Source organism: Oculina patagonica, chromosome 8 (genome assembly GCF_052425735.1).
Source record: "Oculina patagonica isolate OP01 chromosome 8, crgOcupat, whole genome shotgun sequence".
NCBI lineage: Eukaryota > Metazoa > Cnidaria > Anthozoa > Scleractinia > Oculinidae > Oculina > Oculina patagonica.
Window position 1 is genome coordinate 16778381 of NC_135765.1, and position 17346 is coordinate 16795726.

Here is a 17346-nt window from a genome sequence, read left to right on the forward strand (position 1 = left end):
TGTCGTAAACAAACATGCATTAAGCATGCAGAAAGCAACGGTTTGCGTTCCATTCACACTTGGGATAAAGTCTATTTAAACCATGGCTCCGGAATGAAGACCTTTTGTTTCGTATTGCTGACTAGCCTTGCCATTTGCATTTCTTCTAACACCGTCGAAGGTAGGGAACAGTTTCTTTTTTATTTTCTTAATTCATGCTTCTGATTCATCTTATTGCTGACTTACCCAGTTAAAAAAAGTTTTTGCAGTCGAAAGGTTTGCTTTTCACGAAAATGTAACATTTTCGATCAATTACGCCTGCCGTATAAACTAATGATTGAAACAAGCAATTCTCATTTATTCTGGTCTTTTTTATCTTAAGTAAATGGTAAACTCTCCATAAATTCTGACGGTTTCCTTTAAGACTTACTTTTTATGAATTGCACACGGCCCATATATATAAGCTAACCCCAAGTCTAGCCTGCCTAACTAAATCGTAATATTTTACCTTTTTAGAAATACGACGGCTAAACACATCATGTGTCTATTTTCACGTGTAACCTAACTTGTATTTTTGGAGCGGTGTCTTTTGTTACCGAGCTAAATTCTTCCGAATGTCGCTCGGGAATAGTAAAATACAAAACTGAGTCGGAATCGGATTCAGAAGAACATAAGAAATGACAAGTGTAATCACAAGAATCAAAACAACTTTCTGCTCGTCGTAAGACAGGAGATTTGTAGTATTTATTTGTAATCTTCAGATTCAGATTCCGTCTTTAGTACTTCTTCGCAAGAAAAAAAAAACACTTTAATAAACACAAGACTTCAATTTTTAATTATCAAAATGCTCCACAGGTCCGAAGGGTTAAGTAATTATTTTGAACAAGGCCCAGTTGTTCGAATGCTGAGTTCCGCAAAACCAGAATTTAACGTACGTTGATCAAGGCTAAAAGTTTTCTTGTATAAGTGTTTTTTTTTTTACTATTGTATTGAAGTTTGATATTTGTCGACGACAAAAATTAGCGACAAAAAAAATAATAAAATTAAAAACACAAATCGCCCAGAAAAGTTAAAAAACTATAATCAAGATTATGTTTCTTCTGGAAAACTGCTCAATTTTGCTGTGAACGACCGGGTCCTGCTCAACACCCAGCTCAAATCATTATTGCTGGGTTGGCTATGACCTGGTTTCTGTTCAAAATCCTGCTTATTTCCATAAAATTCCCACTAAAAACTCTATTGTTTACTTTTTTAACTCTAGGACGTCTCGTATTTAGTTACGACACTTCAATCGCTTCAGAGGGATCCAATGTAACGTTTACCTGTCAAGATACGGAAAGTAAATTACCACTTAAAATAACCTGGTCATTTCAAAGAGCTTCCATTGGCCGTGTATTATCTGAAAATGGATTGCTTGCTCCTGGCATCAATAAACATAAATACAAGCTGTTGAAATCATCGACAAAGTTGCAAGTTACCCATCTTAGAGTCAATGATACTGGTAATTACACGTGTTGCATAAAAGAAGAAAATGGTGAAACCCTTTTGAGTGCGACAGCCATCTTGAATGTGAAAGGTAAGCTTATTGACTCGCGCTCTAATTTCGTAGTATAGACGCTCTTGGATCTATTAAAGTGTCTCTCGTGTTTCGCTATCGGTTGAAGAACATCAATGGTGCGCTTATACTGATTTGAGCTGGTTTCAGCAGAAACCCATATGGGTCTCTGGTTTCAGTTAAAGTCCAAAAGGTGTTGATCTGATTCCGAGCGCAAGACGAGTTCGTTTTTCATTTTGCAAAATAAAAAACACCGGCAGAGAAGTGAATCGCATTATTCAAAAAAACAGTTACAGCTCCTTAGCGTTCTGTGATAAAACTTAATTTATCATCGAAATTTACAACAACAGACGATATTTATACCTAATCGTACCTTTTTGGTACGCTTCGGCGGCATATCAGGCGAGTTTGGTCGAGCCATGGTTCGTATTTTGGCGAGACGCAATCGAGCCAAAATACCCATGGCGAGACCAAACGAGCCTGATATGCCGCCAAAGCGTACCAAAAAGGTACGATTAGGTATTTATCGTACCCAAATTCAGCCAAAAATCCGGTGATATCATTCGCTCTGTTGAAGCCATGCTTGCCAGGTACGAAGTGTAAATTGTGTTGACCTGTTTGTATTGATACTTTTTCGGTCTTTAACACTTTTATCAAGTTCCACTTCTAACATTTTTTTTAATGTTTTGTTTAGAGATTCATTCTCTAAATTTTCAAAATCAAAATTTAGCGAAAATTTGGAAACTCCGACTCCACTGTTTTAGTCTGAATGTTTCAGTACTCGTCGGCAAACATCGCGCAATTGGCGAGCGGGCTCCAGTTTAGTTTTGGCGGAAAAGTTTTTCTCTTTTTACGACCGCTTAACACCGCTAAATTTAAATTACGAATTTCTGCACTGCGTGTCTGGCAAGCATGGCGGTGATATTATTCGCTCTGTTGAAGCCATGCTTGCCAGACACGCAGTGCAAAATGTGTTGACCTGCTTGTATTGATACTTTTTGGTCTTCAACACTTTTATCAAGTCCTCTTCTCACATTTTTTTTTTATTCGTTTGTTTGGAGTTTCATTCCCTAAATTTTCAAAATTTTCAATTTGGAAACTCCGACTCCATTGTTTCAGTGTGAATGTTTTAGTACTCGTCGGTAAAAATCGTGCAATTGGCGAGCGCGCTCAAGTTTAGTTTTGGCGGGAAAGGTTTCTCATTTTACGACTGGTAAGCACCAGCTAATTAAAAATACTCGTTTCTGTTTTATTGGTAAAACCTCATTTCAATTCATCGTACGGAAACACTACTTTAATTCAAAGTGACCGTGATATGCTGGCATATCAGGTCAGTGACTTGATATCGTAGGATATCAGGACAGTAGATCGCGCTTCTAATTGGCTACTTGCGAATTTGGGTACGGTAAGGTATAAGAACAAGCAGGATTTCCTGACCATATATGGGCATCAGTATGAAAGGTTGTTGTGAATAATAAATAGCCATCAGAAACCGTATTTAGACAAATCTTTCACGACTCACTTAACAGTTGTAGAAAAACGATTACCTGTATGTAGCAGCCACCATATTATCATAGCTTCCCGTAAGTAACATGACTTTATAGGATTATATTTTGCGGCTGTTTTCTTTGTATCAGCAGGGGTTAGTCATGAACAGCCCGTGAACAAATCACACATTCTTGCGTCTGTACCACGCGCCGTCGTTTCTTCTGCTTTGCACAGCATTCATCCATCACCATCTCCGGCTTCGATTCTGTCAACTACGATGAAAAGAACTTTATTTCACCCCAGTCCTTCAGCTTCTACGACAAAGCATGTTGTATCTACAGTCTCCACAAACCAACCATGTGGGAACTCAACCAACGATACAGGTTTAGTTGCGAATACTCCAAGTTTAATTTCAGTCACGCTTTTGACAAGCGTTATGTGACAGCACAAAAAGCGGAAAAAGTTAAATTAGTAGCAGATAGAGGGCGAGGGAAGGCCGGGCCCAAAATTTGTTTTTTCCGTGAAAAAGTGTTGCTCAAAAGATTAAAAAAAAAAAAAATAGTCGGGTTTCTTTTCAACCCAAGCTCCACCTTTAGTCCCTCCCCCCAAATGCCAAAATGTGCCCGGCCTTATCGAGTCGGGGACGTGGTTAAAAAACGAGTCTTGGGTACTTAGTTTCTAGAGTACCGTATTTATCTCGAATAAGCGCCACCACCAAATAAGCACCGCCCTCAAAAAAGCGCCGCATTTTGGACAAAAAAGTTAATAAGCGCCGTCCCCGAATAAGCGCCGCAGTCCCGATGCGGTGCTTATTTGAGGAATTCCGTATAACTAAAAATAGCACTTTTTACAAAGCAACTCTAAAACAGCCTTGGAAATTCCTTTTCGTTTCAAAAGAAGTTCCGCAGTTCAAAGTTATTACCTTTTACCAGTCGACCATTATTTTTTCTATCCAAAACTCTTACAATTTGTAGATCTGTTAACATTGAACTTTGTCGGGATAGCAACCACGACAACTCACTTCAGTAAGAAATGAATACTGACAATCAAAAGACCTTTCTTTTAGTTGCTGCACTTGAGGCGCGAAAAATCAAATAAGCGCTGCGGCGCTTATTCGCGTAAATACGGTAAGGGACTATTTATGTTTAGAAAGTCACCTTCCCTGGGTGAACGGGCATTTGCTTTAAAGGTAGTGTAACCCTGAGTGCTAGCCAACATTTTCCTACCTGGGAAAAGTCTGGGCCAATTTTTAGTTCGGTTGGTAAACGCTTGGTAAAAGATGGCTCGGGGAATAGGGTAAACCTTCCACTAGGTACAACCCTTCTCTATACTCCTATAAAAACAGGTTCTTGAACAGCAGGATAAGAGTTTTTCTTTTCAAAAAACTAAATAAAATAAATAAATTGACATTAGTTAACGATGATTGCAATTAATACACATGCGACTTACGGACCTGTGGCCCTCTGATTCCCGATCGGTTATAATCGTCTGTTATTTCTTCGCAGTTGCTTTTAACGAAGGGGAATCATCGCCCAGTTTAATAACAGTTAATGATGGAGGAGAACTCAAACTTAAGTGCAGTTACTGTGTGAAATCATCACACCAGGGAGCTAGCTTAGCCTGGTACAAAGACGACCACGTGATGCGCAATAAAATCACGAACCACAGTGATGTGCTTGGTACTCCTGTGGTACAACACAGCAAGGATGAAGGACTCTACAAGTGCGTGGTTTCTTACAAGAAGCAGAGCATTTCAAAGCTCATTACTGTTATTGTAAAGAAAGGTAAGTTTCCTTAGAATTGTGCACATGTTAGGCTTGTGAAAAGTACTAAAACGACATCTCCTCGCCCACTTGACGTATGTGTTCGCCCCCTCACTCCTTCTTAGAAGTATAGCCCATCAACAGTCTCTCTCCACAGCCTCCTGTTCTGTGCTTCCATCTCTAACTTGCGCCAGCTCTTGCCACCTCCAACTTGCCAACTGGTGCGGGGAGATCTCTCCTACGCTTCCCCTGACATATTCGTATGTAAAATGCTTACATTTGAAGGCAAAATGTTTTACTGAGCAGTACAATGACTCTAGATCGATCTGTATGCGCGTTACACATGTTGACCGTTCTGGTATTAACTAAAATAGCGTGGAACTGATGCCTATTGTTCTCGGGACATTTACTTACAGTTGAAGAAAGTGTATAGGTATGTCATGACGCTTGTTAATTCATAGACGCTAATGATTTCATTGGTTGCTATACATACATACATACATACATACTTTATTTAACGTGGAAAAAGTACACACTTAGCTGTTAGCTAGTTTACAGGTGCTCCACGATTTAAAGTTTAGTATTTACAAAAGTATTTACATCAAAACAAAGGGTATAAAAGTATTACATCAGACTATTTTAAAATGGTTAAAAAAAAAAAAAAAAAAAAAAAAAAGAAACAAACAAACAAACAAACAACAACACCATCTAGCTATGCGCGACAATACTCATTGGTTCATGCTAGGGCGGTAAACTAAACAATGAAAAAATCCGCGCGTGCATTGTTAGATATTTACTCCCTAAAATCAGAGAAGCAAGTTTTGTCAACGCTACTGGGCCGATTTTGGCCCTTTCTTCTCTTATTGTGGGCGCGCTCGCGTTCAAATTTGCCGCTGCGCTGATTATGAATAATTTATGATGTCCATGCTTTCTGCCTTATGAAGTTGTCATTTCTTTTTGAAAATAGTTCTGGGTTTCTGACCAGTTCTTGCTCGCATTTCTACTTTTCGAAATTAAAACTGACAAGAAACAAACGCATACGCGCGGCGCAGGCGCATGCCAGAGGTTAACCTCAGGCTGATCAATTTTTTTTCTTTTGAAACACGCGCAGTGAAATTCATTGGCCCATGCTAAACTCATCAAAATTCATTTAATTTCTTTAATTGTTTCTCTTCACAGTGGAGGAAAATCCATTGTTGTCGAGCGTGTTAGCTCAAAACAAGTCATTCCTGTCCTTACAAGTCACTTGGCGTCTCACAGCTCACGGAATCTTCACTGCCGCTCAAGTCAGCCTCAAACTCAGACCGTTAGATTCACGTGAATGGAGTCATCAAGTCAGCAATATCTCCCAGAAACACGGGATTTATAAGTTTGTGGATCTGCAGCCCAGCAGTGTGTATATACTGAATATCACTCTGCATAATAAAGACAAACAATCTGAGAGCAGGACGGTTGCATTCTGGTCAGCGGCTTCCAACTCTTCAGGTATGAGACCAATCATGTGACACTGAGTATGCAGTGCATTGGGGACATACCGTGTCCACAAAATTTTACAAAATTTCGATCATAGAAAGCGCGCTCCGAACAAAGAAATAGAAAACGGCTGTGAAATCTCGCTTACGAACACCTCTGTAATACGGACACCTTCCCATTACGAACAGTTCACGTTGTCCGAAAAACACTTAACTTCATATAAACTCTACTCTAATATGGCCATCCCCATTCCCTGTTCAAACCTCTTTTTACGGACATCTCGTTCGAAAGGGAACAAAATTTACACAAAGTCTTCCTCTGTAATACTGACACTGTTTCTTGTCCCTTTCAGTGGTGTACTGAAGTAAACACCCCCATTCGGCTCGGCATTATATAAACCTTTAAATTCTCTCAAACGTTTTTCGCGTATGCTCATATGCATCGGATTATAAAACTAGGCTAACTTTTTTTCTTTTTTTAATAGATTAACATCACACTACAGGGAATTCCTGAACTAGGCGCCATGCTTACAACGACTCAAAATGCTTCAGAAATGAGAATTATACTAGGGCCGCTAAGCGGCCTGAAGTAATAATTCGGATTATATGAACAGACGAAGTGAGAAATATATGAGACAACAAATGGTAGGAATTTCCCTGTTAGTGCTTCAAACCACTTTTTAACGCATAGGAAAGGTAGATCCCCCATAAAAGTAAAAGGGGCCTGGGTATACCCACAGGGCCCTGGGACCTAGGTCTCGTGGTCCCAAGATACATCAGTGGCTTTTTGACGCCATACAATAAACCGATAAAACAAGACCCATACAGGGGATGGGCAAAGGGAGGGAACCTCATATATTTCTCACTTCGTCTGTTCATATAATCCGAATTATTACTTCAGGCCGCTTAGCGGCCCTAGTATAATTCTCATTATATTTCACAGACTCCGTTCGAAATATATGAGACAACAAATGGTAGTTTTTAACGCCGCTATATGAACGGACATACGAAGTTTTATGTAACAAAAACATTTTAATGACAGATAAACTCAACTATGGGTCCATTGAACAACATTTTCAGAACAATAAGTTCAACTGGAGAGTAACTGATGTTACAACTACTTTGAGGTTAAAACCCCGGTAGCAAAATCTGAGTTATACAATGGTTTATAATAGAAAGTTCTGAACGTTGAAGAGGAAGACCAGTCAGCCATAGACATGATAGTTGACAGTGGAACAAATGCATTGGCGGCTGCTGTCGTAGAGGCACCGCGTACTGAGTGAGCTTTGAAAATTTTACTGTCGATTCCTGCTGCACTCATAAAGGCACGTAGCCAACGCCCCAATGTCGTGGTAGTGACCGGTTTGAAAGGGCGTTTAAATGAAATAAACAATTTATCAGGGAGAGAAGATGGAACGACTGGTCGAATGTTCCTTGTCAATTTAAGATAATGTCTGAAACATTCCACAGGACAAAGTTTCTTGTCTTGGTTAAAACGGGCAAAGAATGCTTCTGCTGGTTTATCCACACTGCCAGTTTTTCTTGGGATAGTGAGCTGGAAAGATACCCCTTCTGGATGCACATAGCAATGTCTGAGATCCAAATTTGCCAAAGTAGAAATTCGTTCAGGACAGGTTAACGCCAATAGGGTAACTAATTTCATTGACAGAACCTTAAGCGTTAGGGAACTGTTTTTCCCCAATGAAATAATGTATTTGACCATTATGTCAACGTTCCATGTATGTGAATACCTGGGCTTTGGAGGGCGTTTATTTAGAGCACCCTTGAGGAGTCTAGTAACGTAAGGGTGTTGACCAACGGGATAGCCATCTATCTTTGGGTGGGTTGAAGAAATAGCTGATCGAAGGACATTGATCGATCGGTATGCTAAGCCTTCATTAAAGACTTCTGTTAGGAAAATCAGTATGTCATTTATAGATGACGAAAGAGGATCAATTTGCCGTCCAGAACACCAGCGGCACCAACGGTTCCAACTAGACTCGTAGGTCTTGTGTGTGGAGGTACGAGTTGCTGCGATGAGTAGATCGGCAACGTTTGTCGGAATGCCCTCAGCTTGGAAACGTTGGTAGAGATGTGAAACACGGCCAAGTGAAGGCGAGGATACATTGGGTGAACTCTGTTCAGATCGGATGGGTCTGTTAGGAGGGTTGGAGTGTTCGGCAGTAGAACTGGCTGAGATATTAGAAGCCTCAACAGAACCGGCCACCAAGGCTGCGTTTGCCAGATTGGAGCGACTAGAATTATCTCTGTTTGCTCTATCATTACCTTCTCCAGAGTTTTGGATATCAAGTTGAATGGAGGAAAGGCATAGCCTTGCAGAGGAGTCCAAGTTATCGTGAAGGCGTCTGTGTGGATGGCCCCTGGGTCGGGTCTCCAACTGATGTAATTCTTCAGTTGGTTTGTTAGTTGACTCGCGAATAGGTCGGTCTGACAATGGGCCAGGAAGGGTTGGATGATTGTTGGGTCTAACTTCCACTCGCTCATGTCCTTGAATTCTCTGGACTCCTTGTCTGCAGAGACGTTGTCTCTTCCTGGGATGTGAGAAGCTATCACAAAGATGTCTCTTGCCTGGCACCAATCCCATAACTCCAGGGCTAGAGTTAGGAGTTGGAGGGAATGTGTACCCCCTTTGTTGTTGATATAGGCAATGGCGGTCGTGTTGTCTATTTGCAGAGATACGGTTACGTGAGACTTGTCTTTGAGAAAGGTTTTTATGGCCAGGAAGGCTGCTTTTAGCTCCAGGTAATTGATGTGTTGGAGGGACTCCTGTTGTGACTATCTGCCATTGGTCTCGAGGGAGTGATGCACCGCACCCCAGCCTTTCATGGAGGCGTCGGTCGTGATTAGCATATCGGGGGGAGGCAGGTGTACAGGGCTGCCGTTTGTACTGCGGGTGTTTTCCAACCACCAGGTCAGTTCTCCTCTGGCACTGGTTGACAGAGTAATTCGGGCGTCGTAAGACTCCCGGTTCATTTGCAGGCCCCATATGAGGTCGCATTGCAGGTGGCGGAAATGGAGCGGTGCTCGCCAAATGGCTGGCCGGGAGGACTCGAGTAAACCGATTAAGCTTGCTAGGTTTCGTAGTGTGATCCTTTGAGGAGCTAGTAGACGGTGAGCAGAGTCTAGGATCTTGTTGATCTTTTCTGCTGGGAGTGACAGCATCATAGACGTTGAGTCTATTTTGAAACCCAGAAAGGTGATAACCTGAGAAGGAGTCAGGGATGACTTTTTGAAGTTTACTATAAATCCTAGGGACTGAAGGAGAGTCACTAACAGATGAGTGTTTTTCACAGCTTCCTCCTTTGTAGCAGCTAAGAGAAGGAAGTCGTCCAGGTAAATAAGGACTCGTATTGACTTTCTCCTCAGGAATGCTGCGATTGGCTTCATTAGTTTTGTAAAGATTCTGGGGGCTGAACACAGGCCGAATGGGAGGGCTTTGAACTGGTAACAAGTGCCCTCCCAGATAAACCGAAGAAACTTTTGAGATGACTGGTGGACGGGAACTGAAAGGTAAGCGTCCTTTAAATCTATATTTGTCATAAAATCTCCTTTTAAAAGCAACGTTTTCAAACAACTGAGATTTTCCATCTGGAAATGCTCGTTTAAAATGAACTTGTTCAGATAACTTAGATCTATCACCGGACGCATAGGTCCATCCTTTTTGGGTACAAGAAAAAGGTGGCTGTAAAAGCCGTCTCTTGAAAAGGGGGTCCTCTCTATGGCCCCTTTCTGCAACAACTCGTTGATCTCCTGTGAAATTAGGAGTGCCTCCTGACCCGATGATTGGGTAAATCGAGGAAACTTTTGGAAAGGAGTTTTGAAAAAAGTTATCTTGTACCCTGACACAATTGAAAGGATCTGTGGGTCCGATGTTAGGGTTCTCCAAGTGGCTAGGCACTCTGGGAGTCTTGCTGACGTCCCTTCTGGGAATGGGGACGAAAGGGGCCGTTTTTTGAACGGGTTCCCTGGTAATTTGACTGAAATCTAGAGGTGTTTGAATACCCAGAAGATTGATATTTGGAGAAGGTGTCTCCTCGCTTCTTGGTCTGAGACTGGGAACTAGTGCCACGCCTAGGAAAGGGCCTGGTTGCATTTTCTGACAAATTTTTTTGTGAGGCCTCTAGACAATTCAGCCTGCTTTGAGGCTAATGAGGGAAAATCATCTCCAAAAAGCCAAGACTTGGCATTTGGTAGAGGTAACTCTGCAAGGTTTATCCTCGACTTATTTATTGATGCGAGGACTCTCTGTCGTCGTAATATAGATAGTTGGGTATTTGCTGAGCCTAAGAGGCAAAGGGCTTGCTCCAAGGCTAATTTGATTTCCTCATAAGATGGTGTTGAACCATTTTCGATGCAGTCATGAAGACCACAAAGTGGACCAGTGGTATTTAACAGTGCACGCTGGAGGGTGAACATTTCTTTGTCTCTCTCTTGGGCATACCTTTTCAGTTTACTGGGAACTTGATTCAATAACTGTTGATCCAGTTTTGGGGCGGATAAACAATCCACCTCAGGTATGGCCCAGCCCTCCAGGATAACAAGCGCTTGTTGATATGTTAATTTCCTCCGGAAATTAGACTCCAAAAAATTGGAGAATGAAGATGAAGGCTTCCAGGAGGTAGGCTGAGCAACAGGGTCAAACAGACCATGATCAAGGCTCACTGCTTCGTCGGCAGTCTTACTTGAATCTTTTGGTGCCTTATCAGGCTCTATTGGTGCCTTAATAGGCTCTATTGGTGCCTTTAAAGACTCAATTGGTGCCTCAATAGGCTCTATTGGCGCCCTAATGGACGATGAAGAAGTCTCAAGAGACTTATTGGACGTCAAAGGAACGTCTAACTCCATCAAGCTTGGCGTGTCATCAGCCATTAGCGACAAGGCATCAAGGTCCGTGCTCGTAGCAGATTCTAGCTGATTTGAGCGGGTTTCTAACGAGTCTATTCGGCCAGAAAGACTCTCGATGGAGTGCAAAATCCTCTGAAGAGTATCTTCTTCTAGGTCCCTGCGCCGTTTTGGCGAAGAACTTTCACTTTGTGCGTCGTGTGACGCGACAGAGTTTTGGCGCGAAGATGGCGACCGGGAGCGAGTCCTTTTTCGGGACTTGTGCTTTTTGCTGGACATTTTCAGCGAAAGAAAATACCTAGAGAGCGAGAAAATATCGCTAGAAAGAAACCTACTGTGCAAAAACACAGAGGAATAGCCTGCAAAAGGTAAAAAATTAGCAAAAAAGGCAGGACAAATCAAAATACTTACCGAAGGGTTTGAAGCACAAGGAAAAAAGCCACTGATGCATCTTGGGACCACGAGACCTAGGTCCCAGGGCCCTGTGGGTATACCCAGGCCCCTTTTACTTTTATGGGGGATCTACCTTTCCTATGCGTTAAAAAGTGGTTTGAAGCACTAACAGGGAAATTCCTACCATTTGTTGTCTCATATATTTCGAACGGAGTCTGTAAAATATAATTCATTTTCAAGCGTCCAATTTGCTTGCAAAATTAATCATGATCAGAATTTCTTTTAAATTGTGCTAAGATGATATTTTCTTTCCATTTCAGAATCTGATCAAAGGCTGCTGCTCCTTTATCAAGTAACCAACAGAAGAGCATTAGGTGTGGCTCTAGGCATCGTGGGATTGCTAGTGATAATGATGATAACATACGCCTGTGTCACGTGGAGTCATAGCGACAAGAAAGGTTATTCCATTCCTCCCGGCCAGCAGAAAAGAGATGACAATGAAGAGAATGACGCGCTTTTCTTAAAAGACACTACAAGTTTGTACTACAACAGGTAAGTTTTATCGTCACTCGGTTAACAGTACATTTCTTTACGACTGGTAGGTAGTTCCCCATGCCTTTTATTCTGTGTTTAATTGTCGTCCTGATACAATTAGTAAGCGTAAGTAGTTAATCCTGTCACACACTCCCAGATTCAACTCCTGAATCAACTGTGTAGTTCTGACTAAGTCTGTGGTTGAAACCCTAGTGTGTGACCATTCGAGTAGTAATTTCATGTGGTATGCTGTACATATGGATGAAACCCTGATATCAGAGCATTCAAGTAAGCCGTAATGAGCTGTACATGGATATCATATCGTAGTGGTTGTTTTTCCATTTGTTACAAAAAGAAATTCGTTTTTTTTTCACTTTTGGGATTTGAAATTCTTCAAGCGGAAGTTTAGGGCCAAGTAGAGAGAACACCGTTCAACCCGTGTCCATTATCTTCGATATTTCTCGGCAAAGGTGTGACAAATCTGTTGCAAGATGTAACTGTTGTTAGTGTCTGTTAGAGCAGTTTTCAATGAGTGTCGTAAAACCAAAACCAAAGTAATTACTCTGGCCAATCACGAAGCAAACCGACAATCCAGTAAACCAATGAAAACTTGAAGCAAATACACGTAGCAGGCACAAAGCGCGGGAAAACGTGCGCGAGCGATTCACGATTGGTTTTGGTTTTACTTCTGATTGGCTGAGAAAGTAGCGCGAGTTTTTTAAAGTGCACCTAACCCCCGAAACAATACTTTCAAAATTGATTGTACGTGAGTTAGAGAGTTGAATGGTTAAATATTTCTTCATCTCAATGTTGCGTTTTTAAGTTATGAAGGTTTATTTTTCCAATATGTTAATGAGTATGACGTCTACCCAGTCTTCATTCAATATACAGATTTTGACTGGTTCACACAAGCAGTATTTAAAAAAGCATTATCATAATACTCGCAATTCCCACAATTTTTATTGTAAATTTGGTGTCTGGTAATGGCGAGTAAATAATGATATAAGCAAAACAAGTATGTAACGACTCATTTTGTGTTGAACTTGTTATTTCAGGGCCTTTGAAGACGATAAGGTCGATTGGATGGACGAAGAGATATTATCGTAAATCTGCTTTCCAAATGAAATCTTTAACTGAACATCAGTGTTACTACTGGTCTTTCACTGTACTTTGATGTTTCTTTTCCTGGTATTAATTAACTCCTCTCTTGAAACCTTCTCATTAATAAACCTTTAAACAAACAGCAGCAAAACTAGTGCTGTCTTATTAAACCAACTTGTAAGAGGCTTCTTAATGAATTTTGCATCCAATTTATTTTTCAAGTCCGTCTTAATCTTTCCCAGCCTTTACTTTAAAAGCCTTGTTCCTGAGTGGCAGTTATTATTACATTTTTTTCTTGCTACCTTGGTAAACTACAGAGCAATCCCAATTTCTAGAACATTTGATTTCCCGATCACTCAAATCAAAAGAAGTTTCCCTTCCGAACGCTACAATTTTGCCCCGGATTTTACACCCGACAGCATCGCACAAGGAACTCATCTACAACTTCCCCGCGAGAGCCCTGAGTGTACACATCAAATCACTCGCTAATTTTTTTTTTATTCTGCGCTGCAAAATACAGCTAAAAAAATATTCTAGAACAAGCTTGCAAACTTAAGTTTACTGGACTTCAAGCTATATACAACTGCGAAAAATTATCAGACCACAAAATTGAGAAATTTTGAAAGATCACAGCTACACTAATATTCTGTTTTGAAATTTGTTCAACAATTTTCACTATTTTGTGTAACTAATACGCCATTTACGTGTCGCCCTTTACCTGTTTCAAAACGACTCCCGGAGTTTAATTTGCACAGGCAGTGAAACATGCAAATCAAACTCATTTCCACATGCAAGAACTTGTTTTGATACAGAACAAAAAGGCATCTCGAATATGGACAGAAGCAGCCAAATATAACTAACTTTCTAAGCAGAATCCCACTTGTTCAGTTCACCTCTGTGGAAACAAAACACGCTTATTCTTTCTTTGAAACCTGACTAGATGACTTTCCATTTTAGGTATGTTCTTAGGACAGTGAGTGGGATAATTCAGGACATTGAAGCAATCGAACGACTAAATTCTTTCTTTAGTCCAATTTTTAACACTGGCGAGTTCTCAGTAAACAGTTACGTCAGTATGGCGCAAGAAAGTTACATAATGTTACCTAGCAACTTCGATGATGAAAAGCGCGGGCTCGGTTCTCAAATTTAACTGGAACTTATGCCACTGACTGTGAAAAAATACTATTCGGTTGTTAAGTACGAACACTAAATTGTTATGAAGTTCATTGGTTGTTTCTTGGTGACGTGGTAAAGACGTTTACTCCACGATTGGCGAAGAGGAAAAGCGTCCAAAGATTTGGTGACGTTCTTTTGGATATCTTTGGTACTTTACAGGTCTACTAGCCCTTAGAATCCTTTGCGTTGCATGTTGCTCGTGACGTTAGCATCCATAAACATGACGTAACAGGTATCACTGCTCTTCAGGAGCATTGATGTAACTCACATCAAAATTGTTCAGGTCAATACAAATCTGAAAATGGAGAAACAAGCCAAGTTAGTAACAGCAAAAAAGGTGACATTTACAAATCCGCAGTTCAAAGTTATACTAGAAATGAAAGAATAAGTTTCGAAGGGACTCTAAAATCTTACTATGCGGTGCTCCCTTAAATGTTTGCGAGTTTTTAATTTTACAAATTTTATTTTTTGACAAAAAGGCTGAATTAATAAAACGCCGTGACGTAAAAAAGACGTCACTTTACATTAAGTTTAACAATAGGCCATTTCCAAGTTACCTTTAACCTCTGTTTCAAAACGAGTCTACGTGCGAAACCATTCATATGAAAATAGGTTTCACCTACAGGTCCATATTCATGCAAATCAAACTCATTTTCCTTTGAATGGTTTCGCACGTAGACCCGTTTTGTAACAGAGGCAAAGGATAACTCGGAAATGGCCTATTTCGACACAACTAAACACAGCATTACGTAATGTATATGAAATGATTCATATATGAACTGCGGATGTATATGAAAGTGATAAATGATCATCGCAGTGAATTTCCAATTTAAGCAATTGGAATAAAGAAGCCTGAAAAAAAATTCAGGGCATCAACGGGATTCGAACCCGTGACCTCCGCGATACCGGTGCGATATATGAATCATATATGAATCATTTCATATACATTACATACTTTCACTCCTCTCAATTGACCTCGCTCCCAATGTGTGGCTTCAATAGCTCAGTTGGTAGAGCATCGCACCGGTATCGCGGAGGTCACGGGTTCGAATCCCGTTGAAGCCCTGAATTTGTTTTTAAGGCTTCTTTATTCCAATTGCTTAAATTGAAAATTCACTGCGATGATCATTTATCACTTTCATAAACACAGCATGTTTCCATGTTCAAATATGGAAACTCCTAGTCAAAAAGCGTTCGACCAGTTCTAGGTCATAAGTTCGATTCTTGGTGGAAATGTCGCTGTCTGATCCAAAAAACATTCCTCGTCAAGGAATTCCACAGGCGGCCCAAGCTCGCAATTAGAGGAGTTAAAATATTTAACATAATTCTCTTTTGTAACCGTATGCGAAACGTGACTCTCGACCGGCAGCATATGGAGGTGTTGTGTTACAACGGTTCTCATTTATAAAGGTTTGTATGGGAGAATACGCTTTCGAATTTACAGCTAAATATAATGAGATTTTGACAATAAAATCAACTTACCTCAATGCCCTGTCGTTATGTCTGTTGTTATCTTGGTTCTCAGGCCGATGCGAGGCGTTTTAAGCGAGTTATGCAATTTTTGGTTTCCACTGCTAAGAAGAAGTAAAGGCTGAACACTCGATTCCGGACTGCCTGCCGCTCGAACCGAAAAAATCTACTTCTTCTTAGCAGTGGAAACCAAAAATTGCATAACTCGCTTAAAACGCCTCGGATCGGCCTGAGAACCAAGATAACAACAGACATAACGACAGGACATTGAGGTAAGTTGATTTTATTGTCAAAATCTCATTATATTTAGCTGTAAATTCGAAAGCGTATTCTCCCATACAAACCTTTATAAATGAGAACCGTTGTAACACAACACCTCCATATGCTGCCGGTCGAGAGTCACGTTTCGCATACGGTTACAAAAGAGAATTATGTTAAATATTTTAACTCCTCTAATTGTGAGCTTGGGCCGCCTGTGTACACACCTTCTGTGCTGTCATTAATCTGTGCAGTGTTTTTCCCAACTCCATGAATGTTGGTCTGGATTCAGGATCCTGCTGCCAGCACTGCCACATAATGGAATAACTACAAGAAAGAAAACAATTATAGGGGTTAAAAATCAGTTCCAAAAGTATAAGACTGTTCTCGTACACTAAAATTTCTTTTCAAAACTGAGAACGGTATACTCCGACGTCTCACTCAAATCAGTGTAAACCAAATAAGAACGCTTTTCAATTCTAATTCTGTCCAATCGCAGCGAGAGCACTTACGTCATAACATCAAAGATACGTCATGTAACTTAACTAAGTAACAGAAGCTGTCGAAAATTCTGGGTTCGGTGAATTCTCGACCGACAAAAACATTTAGAGTTGCAAACGTTACGCGCAACGCGAGGGAATTTGTCATGAACGCAAAACAAACTAACCACCGCGTCTGCCTATGTTATTCCAGAGTTGGTCATGGCTCGGTTTCAATGTTTGTGCGCGAGTAATTTCTAATCAGAGAACTACACCGACACCTGTAGTTTGCGTTATCAGTATAGAAGCTGCCAGGTCAAAAGCCATATGCGTGGTGCTTTTCATTAGTCAGAACTGGCCGGCCGGTCCGGTGGTTTTAAATGTGAAACGGGCCTTTTTCACGAGATTTTTCCCACAAATCCACCACAACAATATATAACATTTATGTATTGACTTGTTTGACAGGACGAATCTGACTAACAGCGGAATTCTGCCGGCTCTCGAACAAACCGGTCTGGCCGGCCAGTTCTAATGGAAAGCGCCCTTGGATATTGTAAGGCGGAGAGTTAGATGAACGCGCTAAGGCAGACGCCTGGGAAGTGTGTGTGAAGACTGACTAAAATTTGAGTTGGTTTTACATTAGCCAGAATACTCACAGTTCATCAGTACAGTATTGCGGTTTCGGCATCCTGTAACCAATATGAAGCTGACCGATAACTTGATCTCTAGTCATGCCTGGGTATGGATTTGCTCCTGTAATAAAAACGAAATTACCCTCAGAAAGCATATTCCACACTGTAACTTGCATTAGTCCA

General features: G+C 40.9%; 2 protein-coding genes across 3 annotated transcripts in view; one reads left to right on the forward strand and one right to left on the reverse strand.

Moving 5' to 3' along the window:
• LOC144662821 (uncharacterized) lies at positions 1–13256 on the forward strand. Of its 2 annotated transcripts, none has more exons than XM_078523770.1 (7): positions 1–160; positions 1241–1555; positions 3172–3405; positions 4528–4806; positions 5965–6270; positions 11834–12065; positions 13103–13256. In XM_078523770.1, exons 1-7 carry the CDS (start codon positions 94–96, stop codon positions 13152–13154), a joined length of 1485 nt encoding a protein of 494 aa, XP_078379896.1. In that variant the 5' UTR covers positions 1–93; the 3' UTR covers positions 13155–13256. The 2 variants fall into 2 exon arrangements, with proteins under 2 accessions (XP_078379896.1, XP_078379897.1); XM_078523771.1 differs by having other exon boundaries at positions 3175–3405.
• Positions 13246–17346, reverse strand: part of LOC144662787 (fibroblast growth factor receptor 3-like) — a 16323-nt gene continuing 12222 nt past the window's right edge. The window contains exons 16-18 of the mRNA XM_078523708.1: positions 17188–17284; positions 16280–16379; positions 13246–14619 (exon numbers count right to left, since the gene is read on the reverse strand). Of these exons, the coding sequence (XP_078379834.1) occupies positions 14560–14619; positions 16280–16379; positions 17188–17284 (257 nt within the window). The 3' untranslated portion in view covers positions 13246–14559. The remainder of the gene's footprint in view (positions 14620–16279; positions 16380–17187; positions 17285–17346) is intronic.

Bases quoted from the DNA above. Each gene is read 5' to 3' on its own strand.
- LOC144662821 (XM_078523770.1), top strand. From the start codon at position 94: ATGAAGACCTTTTGTTTCGTATTGCTGACTAGCCTTGCCATTTGCATT. The intron at 4,807-5,964 runs GTAAGTTTCCTT...TTCTCTTCACAG, and splicing joins TACTGTTATTGTAAAGAAAG to TGGAGGAAAATCCATTGTTG. The intron at 6,271-11,833 runs GTATGAGACCAA...TTTCCATTTCAG, and splicing joins AGCGGCTTCCAACTCTTCAG to AATCTGATCAAAGGCTGCTG.